The sequence below is a fragment of the Molothrus ater genome, chromosome 15 (assembly GCF_012460135.2).
Source record: "Molothrus ater isolate BHLD 08-10-18 breed brown headed cowbird chromosome 15, BPBGC_Mater_1.1, whole genome shotgun sequence".
In the NCBI taxonomy this organism is placed as follows: Eukaryota; Metazoa; Chordata; class Aves; order Passeriformes; family Icteridae; genus Molothrus; species Molothrus ater.
This window is the reverse complement of record NC_050492.2, coordinates 2,550,464-2,576,459: the sequence shown is the minus strand read 5'-3', so window position 1 is coordinate 2,576,459 and position 25,996 is coordinate 2,550,464. Positions and strand designations below refer to the sequence as shown.

General features: G+C 44.5%; 1 protein-coding gene across 7 annotated transcripts in view; it reads left to right on the top strand.

Annotated features, from left to right (window-relative positions):
* LOC118692261 (protocadherin alpha-C2-like) overlaps positions 1 to 25,996 on the top strand; it is a 105,621-nt gene that overhangs the window by 38,697 nt on the left and 40,928 nt on the right. Inside the window, exon 1 of one of the 7 annotated variants that reach the window (XM_036391961.2) lies at positions 17,795 to 20,681. The exons of the other annotated variants lie outside the window; for them this stretch is intronic. Coding sequence (XP_036247854.1) covers positions 18,195 to 20,681 — 2,487 coding nt within the window. The 5' untranslated portion in view covers positions 17,795 to 18,194. Of the gene's footprint in view, positions 1 to 17,794; positions 20,682 to 25,996 lie in introns of those variants that run through there. 7 annotated transcript variants of the gene reach the window in all.

Below are 25,996 nucleotides of genomic sequence, written 5' to 3'. Positions count from 1 at the left end.
GATGATAATAATTTGCAGGATTGTGATCATACCTGTAGTATGAAGGCATTTAAATAAAAGCTTGAATTCAGTCTTTCAGCTTTGTGATTTCAAGAAAAGACAGATGTGGAGCCACTGGAACAGGCCAGTGGTGGCCCTCTACGATAGCAAAGGGACTGAAGCATTTCTCATGTGTGGAAGGACAGGGAGCTGGGACATTTTAGCCAAGAGAAGAGAAGAGAAGAGAAGGCTGTGGGGCTGGGGGGATCTCATTACTCTGTGAAAATAGAGCCAGGCTCTTTTCAAGGGTGCCCAGTGAGAAGAAAAGAGAAGGATGGTCTGTCTAAGCTGAAGTGATTTCTTTTGTTGGTTGTTTTTTTCCCACTCTGAGGATGCTGAGCACTGGCACAGGTTGCCCAGGGAGATTGTGAAGTCTTCACCCTTGCAGATATTCAAAAGCCATCTGGATGTGGTCCCAGACAACCTGCTTGGCTGATCCTGCTTAGGAAGTGGGGCTGGACCAGCCAATCTCCAGAGATCCCTTCCAGCCTCAGCCAGTCTGTGATTCTGTGTTGTTCTGAATGGAGAAGTTGACTCAGTTTTCTTCTTTGTAGAATACTGATCTTGTGGAATATGCCCTGTGTCGATTCTATTATTTATATCTATTCCTCCAAGTGAATCCTTCACTTGTTTGGATTTGTTTTATTGCTGTGTGCATGCTTTGTTTTGGTTTTTTTTAATTGAACACTCATAAATATCCTGAAGATAATCAATCTCTAAAGCTATTTATTTTCAATGTCATATTGGTCGGAAGGAGATCTGCTGGAAAAAGGAAGTGATTTTTCCCTGCAGCCAGAGGGAAAGAGCTGCTACCCTATCTCACCTTTTTGGGGCTGGTGAAGTAAAATCACCCCAGCAAATGACTTGTGCAGTCAAAGTTGCCAGCTGGAATAGCTTCAAAGGATCTGGGGTTGTTGGTTTAGGACTGCAATTTGCACTTTCATCTTTGTTTTAATCTTATTATATATTTGTCTAGGGATTAGAATTAGCAAATTCCCGTCTTCTCCTTTACAGCACTGTGCTTCTCTACAAGGCATTTCACCTCTTTAATGCCTTTCACCTTATTTAAAATAACTAGAGGAAAAATTAACCTGAGCTAATACAGACCATGGAAAGATGCCAGCTTGATCATGGTCAGAATAGAGCTGCAGAATGCAAATGTGCACTGAAAAATATGATCACTTTGAGATCTTAGTTTGGTGGGGCCCTGTACCATTGCCATGTCATGTTTTATGGAAAAAGGTTTTCTTCACTCAACCTGCTCAAAGAGGATCCAGATGCTTTTGAATGAAATCCAAACCCATCAAGCTGTCACCATTCTATGAATTAATAGCTCATCACCAAGTGTTTATCTTCTTTTTTGTTTGTATTCTCGTTTAGGGTAGGAGGGAAATGTGGGTAATGGAGGTAATTGAGGTTCCTGGAAAACTTGTAAAACTGACAGTATTGGATTAAACTTGATTGAGTGGGGGAAAAAAATGAAACATAGTGGCTGGCCAGGTAATTTAAAAAGCCAAAGATGAGTTGAAATGTCCCTACTCCCTCCTAACAGTTTCTGTAGAACAGAGATTGTGTTAGAACAGAAGTAGAACAAGGATGGAGTTACAAGAGCTACAATTTTGTTGTAGGTTTTTTCCCCTCTGAAAATGCTGACACGTTTTTTCTCCTTTGTAAAAAAATATATTTGCTCTAAATTCATCAGAGTCTTAGAGTAAGTGTTTTATGTGTGCAGTCTGGAAAATCTCCATAATTTGTGGCCATTCCAAACACATTAACAATCTCAACCAGATGTATATTGCATTATCTCATAACTTATTGCATCTCTGTACCCAGGGTTTCCAGTCACCTCAAAGGTAGCAGAATTATTCTATTTATCAACCTTAATGCTGTATATTTAGACTGTTCCAAGTTTATATTTGGCTACTGCTAATGCTCAGGCCAGGTTTGCTTCCAATAAAGGTGGCGAAATTTTATACATAAAACTGTTCTGCCTGAAAACCACTTTTTAGTTACTATTATAAATAGTGATGAGTCACTTAATATCATGCATTTTTAATGTAGTAATAATTCTTCCAAAAGGATTGTTTTTCTAAATACTTTAACAGAGGAAAAATGGACCAGCAGCAATTACTATCAACAGTAGCATCTTGTATCCAAAGATCCAATCTAAGTTTGCTTCCAGGACAAAATCTATATTGTTTATAGGGGGATATTTTGCTTAAACCAAAGGATAGGTTAATGTGCCATCTCCCACCTCAGTAACAGGTGAAAGGAAGTTCAACAGTATGAGCAGCTTTAAAATAGTTCTATTTTATTTAACAAAAGCAATTGCAGTTGGTGGTCATGGAGCCATAGACTTGTGTATTTTCAGCTTTGTCCACTGATGAATGAAGAAAACCTTTTCAGCATTTTAGGCTGTGTTCATACCATTACTCCCTACAAAAAAGGTCTGAGAAGCCCTACCATCACAGGAACCCTCAGGTGTCTCAGGGTGGTGATGGGTGGGACCTGGGCATTACCTGTTAGACAGGTCTGACTGCACAGTTTGGTCATTTCTTAGGCTGGTTGCTCCAAGCCCCAATGTCCAACCTGGCCTTGGACACTTCCAGGGATCCAGGGCAGCCACAGCTTCTCTGCCAGGGCCTCCCCACCCTCCCAGGGAACAATTCCTGATTCCCAATATCCCATCCATCCCTGCCCCCTGGCAGTGGGAGCCATTCCCGTTGTTCTGTAACTCCATTCTCTTGCACAGTCTCTCTCCATTTTCATTTTAGACTCCCTCAGGTGCTGGAAGGTCACAGTGAGGTCACCCTGAAGCTTTTCTTCTCCAGGCTGAGCAATCCCAATTCTCTCAGCCTTTCCTCACGGGAGTGGTGCTCCATCCAGGGGCAGGGAGGGCATCCTTCCCCTGTGCCCTGGCACCTGTGAGGGCACACCCTGAGTGCTGTGCCCAGCTCTGGCCCCTCAGCTTGGGAAGGACCTTGGGATGCTCAAGGGACAACGAGGCTGGAGAGGGGCTGGGAACACAAACCCTGAGAGGAACCCCTGAGGGAGCTGGGGGTGCTCAGCCTGGAGAAAAGGAGACTCAGGGCTGCCCCCATCACTCTCACAGCTCCTGAAAGGTGCCTGTGCTCAGCTGGGCCTGGGCTCTTTCTCCAGCAGCACTGACACAACCAGAGCACACAGCCTCAAGCTGCACCAAGGGAAATTCAGGTTGGATATCAGGAAAAAGTTTTTCACAGAGAGGTGATAAAGTTCTGGAATGGCTGCCCAGGGAGGTGGTGGAGTCCCCATCCCTGGGTGTGTTTAACAAAGCCTGGATGTGGCACTGGGTGCCAGTGTTGAGTTGAGGGGTTGAGGCTGGGTTGGACTCAATGATCTTTAAGCTCTCTTCCAACCTGGGGATTCTGTGAATTCTGTGAATCCCTCTGATCAGTTTGGTGGCCTCCTTTGGACTCACTCCAACAGGTCCTTGACCTTCCTGTGCTGGGCACCTGAGGGCTGGAGGCAGCTCTGCAGCTGGGGTCTCACCAGAACCAAGAAGAGAGAGAGGCACAGTCCTTCCTTTGACCTGCTGCCCACACTGCTTTTGATGTGTGATGTGTCTGATCTTTCCTTTCAATGTCTTGCTGAAGTATCTTCTGGAAAAAGCACTTGGTATTTGTGAAGTGGTCTTTGTGTCATGTTTGATAGCCATTAAAAGCTGCTAAGGTTGGCTGAGTTACAAACTTTTGAGAAATTATTGTTCAATCTCCTTGGTAGAGCTGGAAAGCTCAGCTGCCTCTGAGTCCTGCCAGCAGAGAGCCCTGATCCAGCCAAGAGCTGGCAGGACCTTTTGATAATTGCAGTTGTATGATTGTGGCCCAGACCAAAACTGAGCCTGGGACTGGAACTGAGGACAGAGGACTGGGAGGAAAAAAAAAACCAAAAAGAAACACAGTGCCCAGCCAGGACCAGGGTGCAGGGAAAAGGAGGGTCCCTAATTTCAGCACAAAGGTTTAGAAATGTGAGTCCTGTACATGGGTGCTGTTGAAGGCAGCACCTTGTCTGTAGCAGCCTGTTTCACAGTGTCCCTAAAAAAATATTCAAGAAGTGTAAGAAACTAAGAGAAGTAAACAAATAAGTATCAAAGATGACCACAAATAGACAGCTTAACTAATTGCACGATGCACCAGCATAGTAATTAAACAGTTGTATCACAATGGAAGATAATAGATAAAATATTTTATACCTAAGAAATCTAACAGCTATTTTCTTCTAATACTTCTACCTGGAGTGAAGATGATGTGTTTCTAATTTCTAAGAGAGATTCTAGCAAGGCTGAAGATTGTACAGGCTTTTGTATTTCAGCACAATAAAAAGACCAGAAAATAACTCATCAATGTTAAAATTTGGCAGAGTTCCCATTGTGGGTGAATTTAAGTGCCAGAATTCTTGAATGAAGGATTAAAGGAGAACTGAAAGTCTTTGTGGGAATACAATGTCAAGACTGTTTCCAGTATGTGTACAGCAGAAAGACACCTATGGTGTTCATGGTTAAAAGATCAAGTACCCAGATGATAGCAATATGGTTTGTACCTCCCTGTCCTTCAAACCCTCTTTTTTCTCTGTTTTTATTTTGTCCTCCCCTATGCTTGTCCCTTTTTCTTTACCTTCTCCTGAGGTCTAGTTCCTACTGTCAGAAATGTTTTCACCTTTCACTCTGATTTAAAATCCATAAACCCCTGAGAGAGGCACCAGACCCAGTCTCCTGTTCTGACTGAAGCAGCAGACAGAACCACACTGCTTTTTGTGTTCCTATAAACCCTGACTTTGACAGCCTCTGTTTCCACAGAAATGCTCCCCTGACCACCATGGTAATGGCTTGGGGAAGGGATATGTCCTTCTCAGTGAAGTGGATTTGAAGGCCTCTAAACTCTGACTTTAACCACTATTCAGAGTGATAAAGAAACCCAGGAGGTACACTGGTGTAGCTGAACATTATTTTAGTCTTTTCCTAACCACGTGTCTAGTGGTAGTTGGTATTCCAAATGCACAATCCTAAAATCCGTCTCCAAAGAGCACAGTTTGCAAGGAATATCAAATGCAAGGAGTCATGCTGAGACACTGCAGCTTTATCTGCTTGTGGAGGACAATGTTTTGATTAGTACAAGGAGAGGGGATTGATTTCAGAGGGTACATTTGATATCATCATCCCTGCTTATCACTCAGAGTCTCACATGTCCTGCTGTGGTTTCTCTCTTCAACGATGGGAGGAATATGCTGAGCTCAGCTGAGCTGTTAAAAGCTGGAAGCCTGGTGTCATTTGAGGTGTCCCAGGGCTAGCAGATGTATTCTGTAAGGTTGGGAGATCTGTGCCCTTGTGGGAGGAGCAGCTGAGGACCAGGCAGGATACCCTGGTTTTGGGGAAGATGAAACAGGAAAGTCTTATAAATGTGATTTTCTGGGAAAAGATTTTGAGAATATAGAAACTATAAGTGAGATTGAAATGAAAGCAAGCTTTAAGATACCTTAATTACTGGAAAACAATGGTGTGGCCAGCTGAAGGTGATCCCCTTTTGATGGAACAACACCCTCTGCTTGCAGACAGGCCCAAGGGGCAGAGCAGACCCTGCCAGCTTGGCAGAGGGGCCCAAAGAGGAGTTTTTAGGGATTAAAATGTAACACAGTGTGGTAATGTAGTGATTCTTATAGGCTGTATGTAAATGTTATAGGATTTGTATCTTGGACCAGATTGGTTGGTGAGAATGAGAATATTCAACATAGAAGAAGATTTATTGTATTGTAACGGGAACCTCGCTCTCTTACCTTTTTTACTCTCTCATCCTCTCATCCTCTCTGCCCCTCTCTTCTCTCAGTCCTGCTCTGAGCTGTGGCTGGCAGCTCCCAGCAGGGTCCTGCCCCCAGGCCCTTTGCAATAAACCCCAAGTTCCACACCTGGCTACAGAGATCTCTCATCTCCATCTATCCTGACTGTCCTACCCCCTGATGCTCCTACACCCTGTCCTCTGCATCCCACAGCCTCTGCCCCTGCACCAGGAACTGCTACAAACAATGTGGGTTTCCCTCAGTACATAAAAATGTTTGGCTTTGCCACGTGTACGATCCATGCAAAATGCAAAGGTAATTCAGGTAATTCTGCATGAATACTGCAGCACTAACTCCTGCTAAACACCAGATGTAGTCCAGCTTTTAAAGGAATATTTCATTAGGCCAATCACTCTGATCTATTCAGTAAGGACTCTCGTGCTCAAGGAAACAAATATTGAAGTCTTACTAAATTCATACCATAAATATTTTGTGGCAACGAGGTTTTAAGAATTCCAAAGGGAAGTTTGAGAACAGATTTACTTAATGTTTACTTAAAAATCCCCAAACACTTATCTCCCTTCAGCACCTAGTGCAAACAATAAATTATACATGTGCATATGTACCTTATTCCTTGAGAATACCCAAGTATCCTTTGCAGCAGTGCTTTAAACCTTGCTGCTGTGGCCATTTGAGCCCAGATATTGCTGACATCTTAGGAAGCAATTAAGAGACTTGCCAAAAGTCATGAAGTCCCTGATGTAACAGTGAGCAGAACCCAGCTCTCCTGACTTCCTGCTTTTATGATGTGTGATAAATTTCCTCTGCCTCCACCTTGCTTTTGTCTTCTCTTGATTTCTAAAGCCCCAGTTTAGCTCCAGGGTAGTTTTTTTTCCTTGTTACTGCATGAGTGCCACTGCTTCTCAAGCCTTCCTCTGAGCTTCTGATCATCATCTGCCCCACCTCATATGTTTCATCTCCCTTTTTCTTTGTTCCCCTTTCCAAGAGCTCTCAGATGCCATCAATCAGGGGTGGATTTGTTGCACTGGTGAGTCTGACAGAGCTGTCACAGCAGTGTTGAGGCTGGGCATACAGGTCCTGAACTGGACAGCTGTGATCAGTGGCTTTCCACCATCATCTGAATCCTTTGGCCACTGTTTCACCCTGGGGTGTGCCTGTCAGCCTGCACAACACAGGATATTTTTCATGCCATGCAGCCAAATCCTTTTTTAATACAGTGTTATATTTCCCAAAATCTGTTCACTGCTGCCTCGTTCCCTGTCTCTGTGCCCATCCAGGGGATGAGTGCAAAGGTGTTGCTGACTGCTCCCATCTCATCTCCCCCCTGCTCTGCTCCTTGCAGCCCCTCCAGCTGCCTGGAGCTGGTCCTGCTCTCCAGCAGCAATACCAGCAGTGGTGCTGGAGACTGGGGGATGCTGAGGAAGGATGCAGGAGCTGGTGTCTGTGTGTAGTTAGGGAGGTGGACTTGCAGCAGAGACCTCATTCAGCTGTGCCTCACCCCTTTCCTAAAGTCTCTCTGGGTTGTAAAAACCATTCTTGCTTTTCCTTCTCTGAGCCGCTCCACACAGTGTTGTCTGTGGTTCTGTTTAACTTGGTTGCTCACAGCATCTTCTGGCATCAGCCTCATCCTTTCAGACTGAACTCTTACCCCTCTCAGGGTCTCTGCAAATTGAGTCTTGCACAGAAGGATCTGGAATTATTATGCAGAACATCAGGATTACAGAAGTGAGTGTAACACCTTGTGGCAGGGAAAAGTGATTTTGTTCTGCAAATGCCTGAGGTTTCCCACTCTCACTCATTTTCTTGCTAGATTTTGCACACTCACACCCACACAGTCCCAAGGATCAGTGCCTGGTGGTCACTGGTGACCAGGATCACTTGTGTGCAGTGCTTTGGGACGAGGGACATTGGCTGCCATGGCTCACAGCCTCATTCAGTTGTGACAAGAGACTGATCTGGGACTTGGCATTGATGCCCATTAGCAATGGGTGCTCTCTGGGACCTTTTCCATCATTGTTTCCTTTCCCCTTTTATAGTCTTAAGTAAAATTCTTTACTTTTACAGTTCTCTTGTTTCCCCCACTGTGCAACTTAAAGCTTCACTTCTCTTCTCCATTTCTTTACACCTTATTTTAGGTAATTTTCCTCCTTTTCATTCATTTGGATTAAAACATCATATAGGGTCCTCCGTAGCAATTAATGCATTGTTTTCCTGTTATTCCTTGTTTTGTATTTTCTTTGTATGCTTGAACATTTGCACACACTTAGAGTCATACTGCCTTTATACTAATCCTAAATAAATAGTTTTTTAAATCTTTGCATGCAAAAGGAAAGAAATGGGTGCAAGTCATGGATTAAAGACAGGAAAAATTCAGCTTAATTACACATTATGAACTCAAACTACTGATAGAGTGTTCACAAGAAACGAGGAAGCTAAATTGTTGCTGGGCCTTTTTTTTGCATAGAATCATTATCAGATTATTTTGGTTCATTATCAGGTACTACTTGGAAGTGCACAGCTGGAACCCAATCCTCTTTGCCATTCTGATATCCTTATTAAATGTGATGAGATTGAAAAGTGCAGTAAAGGGCATAAAATGGCTGGAATATAGATTCCAAGTCAATAGGAAAAAAAAAAAGAAAGAAAAAAAAGAAAAAAACCCAAGCTTTGGTGTGTCTATTTAAGAGAGAGCTGGGAGCAATGAGGGTGTGGAATCTCACTGTGTGCCAGCACCCTGCAGAGAAACACAAATATAAACCAAAATCATTTAGCAGAGAGTGTAAGTCAGGGTCAAATGCTGCTCCTGGTTCTGCTGAGTAAGGAAATCAATGAGATGTGTCCTGAGGTCAGATAATATCAGCAGAATCTGCAGTATTAACATTTTGTCCATCATATACGTGGCTATAGGTTATAAATAGTCCGAGAACAGCACAGTTTAGGCAGAAGGATTTTTTGTAATAGGATTTGAAGTAAAAATCTTCTAAGCTCAGAAATGCTTGCTGAGAATTAGCAAACAAAATGAAATATTTTCCTGCCCTACTTTCCTTGCTTAGCCATTCCCATGCAGACGCTTGAAATACAGAAAGCTGTGGAGCAGAGTACTGGTCATATTAAAAAATCCTCACATATTCAGTGTGTTTTATGGAGTCTGTACTCCAATCCCCTCCTGCCTCCTTTATGGCTCTCAGCTGCTCTTTAAAATAGTTGAAGGGGTTTAGTTTTCTATCTGTTGCATGAGATGTGGCACGTGTATCAGAGCTGCAGCTGAAAGTGCAGCTGCAAGGGGGGTGAGAGTAGAGGGTTCCTGGGTGTTTGCCCCTGGTGCTCAGCAAAGCCTTTCCTATTTGTGCTAAAAGCTGGCTGGATTCTGTGATGGAGATTTTCCCCAAGAGGAGAAAAGAGGAGAAGGGGAGACTGAGGGCAGATCTCATAGCAGTTCACAATTTCCTTATGGGGAGCAGGCAGTGATCTCTGCTCTCTGGTGAGTAGGGACAGGAGATTTAGGAACATTTTCTTCACCCAGGGGGTGGTTGGGCACTGGAATAGGCTCTCAGGGCAGTGCTTGAGGCACCAAACCTGCCAGAATTCAAGGAGTGTTCGGACAACACTCTCAGGCACAGGGTGGGATTGTTGGGGTGTCCTGTGCAGGGCCAGGAGTTGAACTTCAAAGATCCTTCTGGGTCAGCTCAGCATAGTCTGTGATTCTCTCTGTCCTTGGGGTCAAGTTTCTTCCTTTCCACCACAAATCTAAACCATGACCAATCATAAGCCCGTGAAAGGCTGGAAGAAGTGCAGAGGTTCACTCCACACCGTATCTGGCTGGTCTGTTGTGGCAGGTGTGGTGAAAACACCCTGTACCCAACCTGTGTCTGTGCTGGTGAACTCTGGAAGCCCAGAGCACACCTTCATTGCTCCTTTGGCTGCTCATCCATTCTACAGCAAGGAATGTCCATGATATATCAGCAGCTCTGCCTTGGTGATGGCTGAGCCTCTGGCTGCAGAAAGATTGGGACTTCTGTCTGACTGCACCAGCCACGGGTAGAGGTCATGAGTTGCTTCACTTCTAAGTTTCAAAAAGCATAGCTGTAATGATTGAATTTCCTAGCAAAGTTGACATTGACTTTATCCAACATCAAGAAAAGAGCAATCAAGCAGTTAATTCTAAAATATAACCTTGAAAGGGAAAGTCATCGTTAGACTTTTAAGTCTGATTAAGTAGAACTTGTTCTATTATTTTGAGAAATTTAGGGCAGCTCTGTACAACTCAGTCTAAGAGCATTTTAGGTCTGATTTTAGATTGAGGAAATCTGCCCATCACTTCTGTGCTGCTTTACATATTAACTTCAGGAGCAAGTTGTAGCTTGATGCTGTGTGAGAATATCCTGGTGGTTTGAAACAAACCCTTGTAGTTCAGAGCTAACCTCCTATTCAGCTTTGGAATAGAGATGTGGATAGAGCAGGAAGAAATTCTTCCCTGTGAGCGTGGTGAGGCCCTGGCACAGGGTGCCCAGAGAAGCTGTGGCTGCCCCTGGATCCCTGGAAATATCCAAGGTCAGGTTGAACAGGGCTTGGAGCAGCCTGGGATAGGAGAAGGTGTCCCTGCCCATGGCAGGGGCTGGAATTAGAGGAGCTTTAAAGCCCCTTCTAACTCAAACCACTGTAAGTGTCACAGAGAAAGAAAGGACTAGAAAAGATTTTTGAGCAACATGAACACAGCTTAGATTCATCCATTGCATGATCCAACCATCTTGCAGTCGTGCACCTCAGCTTTCTACTTGTGAATTGGACTGCCTGGGGTGGCTGCAGTGAATATGTATTGGAAGGAATTCCTGTGTAGGGAATAAGCACAAAGCACTTAAGTCACATTTAAATTGTCACAGGGGACTGAAGTTGCATGTGGGTGTGCTTTGGAGAGAGAATGCACCTGATATTCCAGCCCAGGTAGAGGTTAATAGGTTACTGCCTGCTTCAGCTGGTGCTTTGAAAATATCAGGAGGCAGAGTGGCAGCAGGTGTGAGTCTGGGCTGGGCTCTCTCTCCCTCTCCCAGTGAAAGGTCTGCAACGTTTTAGAGGTGTTAAGGATCGATTAGGCAGGCTTGTAAAAGGAAGTTGCAGTGGAAGCATCTCTGAATAACAAAAGCATGAGTTAACTGTTCAGTACAAGGGGTAATCCTGTTAGTACCTTAGCAGGGCAGCTGCTGAGGAAAGGAGATTTTCACATTGTTGTTTTGTGGCTCTAAACTGAATATGATTGCCCAACTACAGGTCTCAATAAATTAGGCATTGAAATCAAAATTTAAGATATGCTTTTATGACTTAAATTTATCATTCTCTTGCTTGATGTACTTTCATGAAGAGAATTCATGGAGATGTTATTAGGAAATGGAATAAACCTGGAAAAGTCATTAGTCATTAGTGAGCAGGAGAGCAAGAAAGAAAAGTGCAAATGAAGGTGGAGAAAACTCCAACCTCCCAAAAAGCAAAATCTGATCCAGCACAAGGTGTGCAGGTTACAGTTAGGGCATTGACAGTCAATACTTCCAACAGACTCAAAGGCAAACTCAGGACATTATTAAAACAGTGTGGTTTCAAACCTTCCAAACTGCCAATTCCTTGGTAGATCCAAACCAGGCAGATTGAGGTTTAGGTTGTTAACTTCTAAGAGACACTTTAGGAGTGAGCAGGGAGTACAAACAAAGCTAATAGATGTAACTCAGCATGTGTATTCAAGAGAGGGAATCCACAGTACTTGGGTACTTGTACAGCCTTTAATAATACAAACCTGATCTCTTTTCCATATTAAAGACAGGCACTGCCAGGCTCTAAAGAAAATGCCTTTGGTCTTTCTCAGCAGTGAAGAAGGTGACTGTTCCTCATATTACTCCTTGCCTGTACTTTTGATTCTTGCCCTCTATTTTTATACCCAGGTCTCCATTTCCATTGGTTCTGTGCCACTGTTTGGTGCTTAGCTTCCTACTTTATCTGAATTGTGTAGACAAAAACGAAGGGAAAGGAGACCTCAGCATACCTTATCAGCATCATTTTGGAACAGAGTGTATTTCTTGTATAGCCACAAGGACTACTGCAAAGCTCCTAGGACACTGAGGGGAGAGACATATGGAAAATTAACACAAAGGGAGAAAGTGAGTGGACATCCTGTGGCTTATGATGAAGGCACTTCTTAGGGAATTGAGCCCAGGAGTGGTCTTTAAAACAGAAAACTAAACTGAGTCTTCAATTTCTAGGCTAGTGCTTACTCATTTATGAATTCATATGTACATATTCAATTAAACATTCAGAGAAGTTTCAGGAGGGTCAGAGCTGCCTCATAACCTCATCCCAGAACTCAAACTCTAAAGAGGGACATGCAACAGATGTGAATATAAGTATGGAGCAAAGCAGTAGCCAGAGCTGAGAAATAAATTAAATTATAATCACCTGGAAGAAACTTGTTTGGCTTCAGTGCCCCTCACAAGTTTACTGAGGTGAAATTTAGTGGTGGCTGATTGAGCTGGAGAATCTCAGCCTGCATGGACAAGTGATAAAGGCTCTGTCTCCAAAGAGAGATAATGGTGATAAAGGAAAAAAACAACTAAAACTTTCAAGAAAATATTTGGCAGTAGAAGGAACACTTCCAGGCTTGGTGGTGACTTTAGAAAGGTGAAAGTTGTTTTGTTGGTGTCCACATTGTTAATGTCCTTCCATTTAGAATGGCACAGCGTGTGACATTATGTGCAATAAATTACAAAAGCATTTTAAAGTCATCAGAAAAGTATAGCAGAAGACAAACAGAATGAGTCAGACACTTCCATCCTTAAAATTTAGACTAGAAGTGAGAAACGATTGAATGTACTCTGGTAAGCAGGAGAAGAAAAGGAATTTTTTTTCTATGTATCTTTGTGGTGTATCTCAATTGAAATTTGTAACACCAACCCCCTCCATACCCCAACCCCAATTTCTCTACATGACATTTTCTAGAACAAGCAAGTAACATTATTGCAAAGAAATTGTGACCTAAATACAAACAGGATTTTTCTGGCTGTTTAGCAGCATTGGTTCCCATAACAGCAATGTTTTAAATAGCCTGGCTTCAGATGCCTGTGATACAAAAAGAAATTCTCACCAGTTAGATTCCTACCAATGGGAAAGTGGATTTAAGGAAAGCCATGAAAGAACAGAGCCAATCCAGCTGAGCAATTTGGCACAGGATCTGTCTGTTTCAAATATGGGAGAGGCAAGTTCCAAATGAAAAGATGACTTGTCAACAAGTAATTCAAGTGTGGAAGATGACTGGTGCATAGGAGTGAAGAAATTGAGTGTAGAAAGAAGTAGTTCACATTCCCTCAGGGAGGCATTTTGCAGCATTTTTAGGAGAAGTGGGAATCCCACATCCCCAAGAAATTCAACACAGAATGCAGAACCTTTATGGTGCCATATCTCCAGGCAGTATCTTCCTGCTCAGACAGCCCTTGAGGCATGGGAAGGCACCAGAAAAAACCCTGTACAATCCCTTTCAGAGCTGAGGGGGCCCTCACTGAAGCGAGTAGGGTTGCAAAAAATTCCAGGAATCCTAAAAACATGAAGTGAAAGATGGGGCTGAACTGAAGAAGTAGCATGAGTCCCCCTTAAATTACCAAAATTGTTTTTTCCATAGACTTCATAAGTACCCATGGACTAGAAGATGGTGCTCACAGGAAAAAACTGTGTATAAGAAACTGCACAAACTCATCATTCCCTTACAATTTATTGGTAATGTTTTCCACTTTGGTTGATGTAATCTGGCCTATGACTGATGGATGTTCCTTTCTCTGGACTTGATTTAATTCTAAGTAAGGCAGACAAATTGCAGGCACCAAATAGAAGCAGGCATACAGAGGAAATTGAGTTTTTTTTCTGGAGAATGACACAAATTACCTGTTTGTTAATGGCTAAACTATGGATTTTGTGGACTTGTCTCCACATTTTTTGCACACAGCTGTATCAGTAGGCTGAAACCATGTCTGTTTCTATACAGTGCTCAAGCAATCTCATTGCTACTAAAAATCTGTGTGCTGTGAGGTACATGCAGAAATCTGGAGCCCAGTGCTTGGAGCTGGTGTCTTCCCACCAGTTTAGAAAGGACACTGAGTCACTGAATCAAATGTTTAAGGGATAGGAGTTACTGAAAGTGAAATTATTTACAAAGAAGTGAAATGTCTCTTCAGATGTCAAAACACCTTGGAGTTCTTCAGTTCACATGTTGTAGATCCACATTTTCCTGGTCTCTAGTATGGGTTTCTCTCTCTTTTTGCTGTATGAGACTCAGAAACAGCCAGAGGAGGGACTTTGCCTGGTGTTCTGCAGTGAAGCAAATTGAACACACATTTATTGCTGCCCAAGCAAGTTTGTAAGATCCTTGTTAAAACTTTATAGAAAAAAAAATTACTTGTATAAGTGTGATTTGAAATGGATGAACTTGTCAAGGGCCTAAATACCTACAGAGGTGTATCTCTATATAATTGTGTCATTACCAGGAGAAAAATCTGCACAGACATGTTTCTGTGGCACTGCATCAGGCTGCTACTAATTCAGGAATATCTATATGTAGAACAGTTTCAAGGAAGACTTGCAGAGAAATGTGAGGATTTTCCATACTGAAATAGTTCTATTACAGTGCCTGCTGGGCTATATACGTATCAATGTATCACTGTCTTGAGATATACTTGATTTTCTTGTGCAGGGCTTGATAAAATCAGTATTCTTTGCTCCACCTGTATGTTTGTATTTGTGCTATTTAATTTAGCCAAGCTAATTAAAGCAGTGCAGTTTTTGAATGTCAGCAAATAGCAGAGGCCTGTGTATATAGATACTGCAGACAGGCAGTGCCCAACCACTCCAGGGGTTATCAGCTTTATCAGCTGGCTTTGCTGCAGGGATGAATTCTGATTCTCTTGCTCATGTGCATTGTTCTGAAAACAATTCTGAAAAGTGCATACATTTTTCTTTAGTGAGATTTGAAGGTGTTTCAAAATTTTAATGCTTAAATGAAATTTCAAGAAATTTCTGAAAAGGAAAACTCTGGAAAAAAAAAAAACTAAGACCCTAAACCTTGATTCAATTGAAACTGAAATTACATTTTTTGTGTCTCAATTTTTGTCTATTACTAGAAAAATCAATATTACTACAGACCAGATCCTGAAGTGTTTTCTCAATTGAAGTTTTTCCTGAATTAAAATCACAACCTGCAGGACTGACTCAGCATTAACACAAGCTGAGCAAAATAACTAAAATTATTATGAACATTGATGAATTCTATATAGATTTAAAAGGACCTGGGGGACATTTAATCAGAACAGAACACATTTTGGTATATCGCTTATCCACTCTGTAGTCAGCATTAACTTTTAAAGCAAGGTTTTTGAGAAAGACTCTGACATTTGTGCAGTGCTACTGTAAATAAGCCAAGCTATAGTATCAATTTATACAATGATTATCAGAGTGATATTTTATTTGTGCTATAAAACTTACAAAAAAGGCAAGAGGTCAGGCAATCCTATATTTTACAATTCTAAAAGTTGGAGAAAAATTTTCTAAGAGCTTGAGGTTGAGAAATAAGTTTGATGGGAATGAAAATATTATGGAATACGTGTATTATGTCTGTTTGGTTTTATGTTCTGGCTGTGCACAGTCTCAGCTGCCCACTGAGACACAGGGTGAGAGAAAAGATGAACCAAGGCAATGTGTAAAGAGTGAGGTGGGCCAGGATTTGGGGTTCATCAGCCCCTCCTTGTTAAATACACTAGAGCAGAGCCTGAATGTCAATCACAGGTAACTCACTGAGGGCAGACACAGTGTGGAAGGTTCCTTGCTGGTATTAAACCCCCCTGGGTGTGTGATTGATGTGTTTCATTCACACTGAGTAAAATCAGCTTGTGCTAGAAAGCTGTGGCCTGCAGAGATGAGATTGATCTTCCATCACCTCCCAGCCACGGGCATTGCCCATTTCCTGGAGAGTTTTCATTAACAATTCTTTAAGGCAGGGCCTTAGATGTTGCCATTTTTGCTGGGGCTTTTGGCCTTTTATTGCTATTCTGTATGTTTGTCAGAGGACTCTGGGGGTGAACACCTGGAGGGGTGGGGCAGAGATGATCTCTGGATTGTCTGGTGAAATCGCTGTGTGATTTTTGAAAAACTGAGGGTGTCTCTCTCCAGGCTTCTGTCTTACGTGATGGCTGCAAGTTGGTTTGACACATGGCTGTACAGTCCATGTATGTTAGTGCTGCTATAACTTTCATTTTTACTGCATTCAGCAGGGTACTGGGTTCTTTGATGGGTGGGGGTTTCTTCTATTTTGCTTGGTGGGGCTTTTGTTGTTTGGCACTTTTTTTTTTTATGTGAGACTGTCAAGATATTTTGTTCTGAATCTGTGAATATTGTGATCTTGAAGGTGGGTACCTAGCCAAAAAATTGAAGTTAATTTTTTTCTAAGTGTTTGGCTCCTGGCAACTGGTTGAAATGGGCGATTTTCCAGTTGTTCTAGGCATTTGGCATCTCTAGCTGCTCTTGTTGGTCTGTACAGACCTACATTTATCCTATTTAAAAAATAAAAACAGGGTTGGGTGGTGTCCTGAGGTGACAGGACACCTCCTTCAGAGGTTCTCTCCCAAATTTGCCCTAAGCCAGGACAGGTGGTTTGACAGCAGTAATTGCAGATACTGGGATACTGGGCACATCAGAATAAATATGAGGGCAAATATTTGAGCCACAAAGATGGGCTGAGAATAAAGGAACCATCAGTCAAAATGGAGTAATGTTGTCTCTTCTGGTAGAGGTGGCCACAGATAAAAGCTGATATATTGGTAGCAGTCCTTGGTGGTGCTGAGTCACAGTGAGGGCAGTTGTGCTCTGAGGTTTGTGCATCAGATGTGTTGGAGTAAAAACATTAGAGACATTTGTAGTGTTCTCATGGTGAGGGGTGCCCAGGCCAACAGAGGGCAATGAAAGAGGTTTTAGCTGAATGTTGGGGCCACCCCTCCCCTTGACAGACCAGCCCAATCCAGAGGGGATTTTTGGGATGTTCCAAAAGTCTTTATGGGGAAAAAAACAACAAGGAAATAAACACTTGTAGGGAAGGAGCTCCTGAATTGGGTAGTAGGTGCAACATAGCTGGACCTACCTGGAGGACTACAGCCTATGGTTTGTCTCATTAAATCTCTCACCTTAGTGACTTAGGTGGTTTAAGTTTATTGTCTTTGCTGGGACTTTTGACATTGGGGTAAAACTCATTGCAGGTGCAGCATCTCCACCCCCACTGCTGAGTTTGTTCGATTTCATGACTTTTTTTTGTCAGTCCTCTGTCACAAGGGGAGAGGAGGAAAAAACACGAACTGGAAAAGAGATCATGTTCCACCTTCTCTGCAGCTGCACCTGATCACCTTGAGCCTGTGTATTGCATTGGATGAGAAACTGAGGCTCCCCTTAAATGCTCGTAACTCATGGGTGTGACTTGCAGAATTCTCTCAGCCGAGCGGAGCTGGCAAGCGGCTCAGGGGTGCCCATAGAGGTTGGGCAGGGGGATGGTGCTGCAGCAAGGATGAATCGCCGATAGAGCAGAGGGGCAGGTCTCCAAGAAAGAGGTCGTCAAACCCACTGCAGCAGCACACTAAACGGCACCAGACCTGGCTGGAAGCCCATTTTTTTTCGGAGCTCTGCGCTGATTTAACCCTCTCAAGCGGACCTATTTCAGCGCCGCAGCAGCAGCAGCAGGTCCACAAGCGAACGCCGTTGTCAGCTCCCCCAGCCGCCTCCCCGCGCCCCCAGAGCTTCAGCAGCGAAGCCGGGGCGGAGACGAGGAGCGGCGGGGACGGCACCGGAGCCGCGCCCCTCCAGGCTCGGCGGCCACCGGCGCCGGGGGTCCCCGAGCTCCGGGGGCCGCAACACGTGGGCGCGGGCGGCGGGGCCGGGCGGGGCGCGGGGCGGCGCCGGCCGTGCCGCTGTTCCCGGCCCAGGTGCTGAACCGGCGCCAGCCGCGGCTTAGCGTCCACCCCCGCCTCCTCCCGCGCAGCAGCTGGAGCACGAGAAAGCGGATCCGGCAAGTCCCAGTCCCTCCTCCTTCCTCCTCCTCCTCCTCATCCTCCTGAGAGCCGCCGGAGGGAGAGAGGTCGGAGCCGCCGCTTCGCGCAGCCGGCGAGCATGGAGCGGGCGGCGGCGGGGCCGGGGCCGGCGGGCGGCTGCTGCTCGCCGCTTGCATGAGGCGGCCGGGCGGCGGCGGGGAGTGAGGCCGGGCCGGGGCCGGGCTCGGCGGCTCCGGGCTCCGGCTGCTCCCGCAGGCACCCCCCGCCCCGGCCATGGCGGCGGTGCTGGGCCCGCTGCTGCTGCTGGGGCTGTGCGCCGGGCGGGCGGCGGGCGGGCCGCTCCGCTACTCGGTGCGGGAGGAGCTGCCGCACGGCGCCTTCGTGGGCAGCGTGGCGAGCGACCTGGGCGTGGATCCGCGGCGGCTGGCGGCCAGGGGAGCGCGGATCACCTCGGGCAGCGGCCGGCAGTACCTGGAGTTGGAGCTGGGCCGCGGGGCGCTGCTGGTGCGGGAGCGCATGGACCGAGAGGCGCTCTGCGAGCTGAGCCTCTCCTGCTTCCTCAGCCTGGAGCTCGTCATCGAGCAGCCCATCGAGGTGCACAACGTGGAGGTGGAGGTGCTGGACATCAATGACAACGCGCCGCGGTTCCCCCGCCAGGATTACCGGCTGGAGATCAGTGAGTCTGCCGTGCCCGGGGCCCGTTTCCACATTGAGAGTGCCCAGGACCCTGATGTGGGCACCAACTCCGTGCAGAACTACCTGCTCAGCCCCAATCGCCACTTTGCTCTGGACCTCAAAGGCTTCCAGAGTGGCAGCAAACTCCTGGAACTGGTGCTGCAGCAGCCACTGGACCGGGAGCAGAGTGCCCTGCAGCAGCTGGTGCTGACTGCTGTGGATGGTGGGGATCCCCCCAAATCCGGCACGGCCCAGATCTCTGTGCGAGTTGTGGATACCAATGACAACCCACCTGCCTTTGACCGCTCCACCTACACCGTGAGCCTTCTGGAGAACTCCCTGCCTGGCACGCTGGTGGTCAAACTCAATGCCTCAGACCCAGATGAGGGCTCTAACGGGGATGTGATCTACTCCTTCGGCAGCTACACCCCCCAGAAGGTGAGACAGCTCTTTAGCGTGGACCCACATTCAGGGGAGGTGCGGGTTAATGGCACTTTGGACTATGAGGAGGCATCCTCCTATGAGATCTATGTGCAAGCCACTGATCAGGGCCCTGTCTCCATGGCTGGGCACTGCAAGGTGCTGGTCAACATTGTGGATGCCAATGATAATGCTCCCGAAGTGCAGCTGACCTCCCTGTACAGCCCAGTGCCAGAGGATGCAAGGTCAGGAACTGTGGTGGCCCTGATGAGTGTCACTGACCAGGACTCAGGGCTGAACAAGCAGGTGAGCCTGCGCATTCCCCCCGGCCTCCCCTTCACTCTCAACTCCTTCAAGAACTCCTACACCCTGGTCACCCAGGGCAAGCTGGACCACGAGAAAGCAGCAGCCTACAACATCACAGTTACTGCTACTGATTCTGGGAGCCCCCCTCTGTCCTCCCAGAAGGTGATCCATGTGGAGATCTCCGACATCAATGACAATCCTCCACGCTTCGAGGAGCCTGTGTACTCAGTTTACATCCCTGAGAACAACCCCCTCGGAGCCTTCCTGTGCACTATTAAAGCCACTGACCCAGATGTCGCCAAAAATGCCTACGTGTCCTATTCTCTGCTCGATGGAGAGATTGAAGGGCTACCAGTTGCTTCCTATGTCTCCATTAAATCTGACAGCGGCAACATGTATGCTGTCAGGTCCTTTGACTATGAGACACTGAGGGAGTTCCAGGTGATTGTTCAGGCTCAGGATGCTGGGGTCCCACCACTGAGCAGCACTGTCACTGTCTACATCTATGTGGTGGATGAGAATGACCATGCTCCACAGATTCTGTATCCTACCTCAACCAACAGTTCCGCGGCCCTGGAGATGATCCCACGCTCGGCATATGCTGGATATTTGGTAACCAAAATTATAGCCATTGATGGAGACTCAGGACAAAATGCCTGGTTGTTCTTCTACCTGGTGCAAACCTCAGATCCGGGTTTGTTCAGGATAGAGCTCCATACTGGGGAGATTAGGACTACTCGCAAACTGGGCGAGGACACCACACCCACTTTCAACCTGACGGTGGAGGTGAGAGACAATGGAGAGCCATCGATGTCCTCATCAGTATCCATCACTATTGCTGTGGTGGACAGAGTCTCCAAAATCATCCCTGATAGAAGAAGACACTTTAAAAGCCCAAGCAATTACTCAGAGGTCACTCTTTATCTCATTATCGCTTTGAGCGCCATCTCCTTCGTTTTCCTTTTCACACTCATTGGGCTTTCTATCATCAAGTGCTACAGATACAGTCTGTATGGGAGCTCCTGCTGTGCAGGGTGCTGTACTGTGAGAGAACGGAGCCCTGCTGAATTGTACAAGCAGGCCAACAACAACATTGATGGTAGATTGCCCCAAGGTTTAAAAGTGCAGCCCCATTTCATTGAAGTGAGGGGCAATGGGTCTCTCACAAAGACCTACTGCTATAAGGCCTGCCTGACTGCAGGATCAGGAAGTGACACTTTCATGTTTTACAATACCTGTGGCCCAACAGGAACTACTGGTCCCTCTGCAGTGGTGACTGAGAGGCATCTGACAGGACAAAGTGGGCAGAGTGCACAAAACCTGATCATACTTAGAAATGACTCCATTACTCCTAATGAGGTGAGGCTACCTTGGTAAATGGTCTGCACAGTGCTCTGAGCAAATCTGTACCCAGGCAGAGGTTCCAACTGGAAAACTCAGATGAAGCATATTCCCTTAGGGGCTTGCTGACACTCAGCTCTGACACTTGGTTATAATGGATCTAATCTATGCCATGCATTTTGTTTCTAGGTAAATACTGAGACTTTCAGGGTGCAGTTGGTAAGTTCAGTATATGCGTCTGATGCTCGAGATTCACCTCATTTTTGCAGCAAATGCTGTACTGAGTGTTGCATCCTTCCCTGTCTAAAATTGCCTGCTGCTACAGAGTGCTAAGGAATGACATATCTAATCTTACAGTTTTAATGGGAGAACTCATATTGCAGGAGAAAAAAATAATCAGTGATTAGCTTTGAAATCAAAAGGGTACTTTATGGCAGTTATGGATGTTTGCTGCTCTGCTGTCTTCCTACCTAAGTAAATCTGTTGAATTTAGAAAAGCATATTATTGCAAGGATCTTGCTAATGTGAGTGTGTTTTAGTTGTCTAAAAACTACAATCCCTCCTCTGATAATGTTTGTTCTACCCAGTGCTGCATTTTATGCTTTCTAACCTGTGACAACCCAGCGACATTTTTGCAGAGAATTACAGCAAGTCACCATCATTAAGTTACAGAGTGACAACTTTGAGCCTGCTGGGTTCCTATTGAAAATTGTTTAATACCTATGGTTTGACCAGCCATGTATTAACCTTTGCAATGTTTTCCCACAGTGAAGAATTAATGGTTGCTTTATTCTGTTGTGCAGGAAGCCTGCAGTTGGTGTGTGGTTTGCATGATCTGTGCAGTTTCCTTTTTACATGTGTTGGGACTGAACTCAGCAGCACTCACAGGAGAGACTAATTCTGGTGCACAAAAGGAAAATCCTGCCATTGCTGTGTGTTGTTTGTATCCCATAATTGGGATATGGGATTGTGTGAGATCAGTTTGTGCATTAATGTGTGCTATGCCCCAGACAGGGGAAAGTCAGGGAAATAACTGAGGGGAAAGAAAGGAGCCTGTCTTGTGTATTCTTGCTACAGAAATAGTACTCATTTGTTTATTTATTTCTACTTTTTCACATATGAAGATGTTAGCATTTTTAGCAACTGGTTTTTGTTGAGCAAAGATGCCCATATCTTAAGGGCCAGCAAGTCTTCCATAAAAATGCTTTTAAGTGAGTAATGATCATCCATTCAGCATTAATCCATTTAAAATTAATGCACTGTTTTTCTGTAAATCACAGTGGCAGGGTACAGGGGAAGTACATTTTCTCTTTCTCTGCATTTTTTGTATCTTAACATTTTTCTGAGTGTAATAAAATTCCTGGAATGTGTTTGATATAGGAGGGAACATGGGACATGCACTATAAGCATGTATGCTGAGGAATCAAAGAGTGAAATGCACACTTCATAGCTGATTTTTGGGGTGGGAGGTGTGCAAGAAGAAAAGCACTAACTGAAAATGACTTCACTTTGGATGCAAGTAGGAAATCAGTTTAGCAAAGAGATTCCTATCACATTTTGAGACTCACTCCATTGAATGCAAGGAATTAGCAAGTTTTGATTACCAGCAGAGATAAGGAAGTGGCAGAAAAGCCAGCCCAGTACTTGGAGTACAAAAGCAGAGAAATGTACAGAACAAACTAATGTATAGAACAAACTAATGAGTGCTGCCTGTGTGGAGTTGTCATCCAAAAGGGGAATCAATTATTGAACTTGTTCTGTACGATTTAAACAGAGGTGAAGTTCTGACAAGTTTTACTCATCACAAATTCTTTGCTTTCTGCTTCTTAACCTGTCCCGTGGTAGGACATTCTATAAAGATGTATCAAGGCCATGTGCATATGAGGAAATGGCTGAAAGTAATGGCACTCACTAATTACTAGTTCCTAGCTAATTACCCAGTGGAAGTCACATCTTTCCCCTGTTTCAAGCTCAGTGTTTGCACTGAAGATGCCATCAATTGCTTAGCAACACTGAATTCTGCATTTTAAGGATAATGATCTTTGCATTATTAGATTTTCAGAGAACTGTGTTTCTCTTTTTAGTTAAAGTGAACTCTGAATCAGCCTTTAAGAGCCTGTGCCTTCCCTTGTGAGGCATAGCAAGGCAGTATTGTCCTTGCACCAATTTACAAAGTCAGTCTCTGATCTGTTTGTTACTTTTGGATGCTGTGAACAGGTCTTTTCTTTTTTTATTTCCACATGGTTTTTGGAACTGGATTTTCTACTGCATTGAGGAGGATGGGACCAGGTGAATGGGTTTGCTATGCACAGAAAATCATGCCTAAGGTTTTACAGTGGCTAATATTTTTGAAATATTGTTTATACAGTGAGAGGAAAAATATTTCCAAATCATTTGGGATTAATCTCAGTAACATTTGGGGCAATAAGTCTTAGTTCCTTTCATATTTGCTAGTAAGGTCAAAGATGCTAACAATTACACTAAGTTGTGGCTGACTTTATTGGGCCATTAGAAGGATACAGTAGAAGTGCAAACAAGTGCAATAAGGTTTAGGGGGCTTATTTGTACCTGGTGAAGCTCTGACTCCTGTGTGGCTGTTCCTTTTGTACTGCCAGTGTTGTGATGGTGGAATGGAAACTTGGTTCTGCAAAATAGCTGCTGCTTCTGTGCTCAGCCTGCTTACCTGCACAGTCCTTTATGGATTGATAAGTATGACTCAGACCAAGGGTGTTTTGTAAAAGAGGAACTGTACTAATGCAGCTGCACAGAAAATCCTGGACATGGTTATTGCTGCCAGGAGGCTGGTGATAAGGGTAGCAGTGCAGGGTTAATGGATATTGCTCTCTCATCAGATAACTACTGCAGAGGGACCAGGCAGGCAGGGAAGGCAAAATCAAGGGATAAAAAACACACTGTGGCTTCATTTCTGGTGCTGTGAGTGTTATGGGCAGCCTGGACTCCTGGCTTTTGAAAGAGGAATGCACACTCTATGAAGAGGTTGTGTGAGAAGTTGTGATTTTGCTACTGGGCACTGCTGCAGTGATGATCTGTCATTTTCAGGAAGGGTTTCAGTGCTTTAATCTGGAGTCTGTTTCCTCACATTCCTGTGAAGATGCTGAATGATGTCTGGGTAGTGTCTGGTCCTTGGTTTTTCTTTTCATCATTCCTGTTTTGTTCTTACATGCTGTGCAGTTAAGCTCATTTCTTGTGCCTTGCATCTCATGACAGCCTTTTCCTTTCAATGAAGGAAATAACAATCAAACCAAAATGTTTTAACAGGAGTTTTCTGTCCCAGAAGGCAGCCTGGCACATTCTTAATTATCAAGTTGGGATACTGGATAGAACTAAACTCTTTTATATTATACATTTCCTTGCACCCTTTTGTGTGGTGACACATGTGGATGAAAAAATATGGTGTTTTATGTGTTGGTCAGAAATAAAGCTTGTTGCCCTATGGGCACTTTTAAAGAAAGTGGAAAAACCTGCACACTGTTGGTGGTAAGAGCAGGAGATCCATTGGAGTTTTCCAGCAGAGCTGTTTGCTCTGCTTCTGTCTCTTGCTCTGTATTTTTCACTTCAAAACCAGCTTGCTAAACACATGGAAAAAAGAAAGAAACACTGGAGTTGACCACATTTTGATACTGCTTTAAATGGAGGCATGTTTTGAAGTGTCTAAACCCAGTAACCCCAGAGCATTGTTTGTGGCAGTCTGTCCAGGAGATTTCTCTCAGAGGATTTAGAGGTATTAATGGTGGAATGTCTTACAATCTCAGTTCGAGAACTTAAGCCTTTAAGAAATTCTCCAGCCCTGCTGACATTGAAAAGGTTAACTATAAATGTTCTTTTGTTTGATGGCAGTGTCTGAGCTGAGCAGGGACAGTGCTCTGTGCTTCAGGGCACTCAGGCACTGGGTTTGAGGCTTCTGCTGTGCCAGCAGAAATCTGCATCCAAGATGAAGCAGAGGTGTTTTCCTCCTCTTGGAACTCATTAAATGTACTTTACAGAAGCGCCTGTCTGCTCCCTTTACCTCAGTTTTCTCAGAGTTAGGAATGCAAATGAACATTCCCAGGCTTTGGGCTTTTGAACTACACCCTTTTCCAGTTTCCTTTTTGATTTCTTGAATGATAAACACATATTTAATAGTTTGTTCTCCACATCAGGTTAATTCTAAACATTTACAGAAGGAAAGCAGGAATAGAAGCCTCTGTTTCCTCATACCTGTCAGCATTGTCTGATTGGAAAATAAGCAGCCCCTTATGTGGTTAGTGGTTCTAAAAGGCTTTTATTAATGCTTCAAAGCAGATCCATTTGATAAGTATACCTTATGTAATTCTGTTGTGCATTTGTGTGGAAATCAGAATGAAGCAGGATGTTTTTAGGAGTCTCAGCATCTGGTAACTGTTTGTAAATATTTGATTCATGCTTCTCTACCTCAAGCAGGTTTTGTTCTAGCTGAAGTGAAAGGTAGTGTTTGCATTGATCCATTGAATATGGGATCAGGGCAATATTTTAAAAAATCAGAAATTTCTTCTACCCCAGGGAGAAATTCTTACTGTATTAGATAAAAAAGAGAGCTGAAGAAAATGTTTTTAACAATACATTTTCAACTAAATTTATTCTCCACAAACCAATGAAACAATTTTTCAGTTAACCCACTTGAAAACAACTGTGACATTTTGCATGAGCTCTCTTGCTCCTAAGATGGTTCTGGTTTACATTATACATTCACATTATCAGACTTCCCAATGGGGTTGGTTGTTTATGACCAGAACCATTAATGTGTGTGGTTATGTGGTTGGCAAAATGTGAGCCTGGTGCCTGGAAGAAGCAGCAGGAGCAAACTGGTGGCATGAGGTGCAGAGAAAACCCCTTCTCTAGGCACCTGGGTAGATTCTGCCTCCTCTCACACTATGATGATGATGATGATGATGATGATGTGCTGGAACTGAATCAGGAAAAGCAACTGATGGGGGAAAAGGGAATGGTTTATTACTGCTGTGCTGGGTCATGGGATTTCTTTTACCTACTGACAGGACTGCTGGACTTGCTTATGTGACTTCCAAAAATCTCTGAGGGAATGGCAAGCTAAAATTACCTTCAACCCAGTAGAATGTGCTGGATTGTGATAAAGAGAGTTTTGTAATGAGCTGGGGAGGTAAAAGGATCAATATTGTCTTCATCAGCATTGTGTGACATAGTGAGAACGTGGGGATTTACAGCTGGGAAGCACCTGGACCCCTTCAGAGCCCGTGTTCCTCTTTGTGCTCCCTCTGTGCACTCACACAGCTGTGCCTTGTCCTGGTGGGCTTGGTTTAGGACACACTGCACTGCTC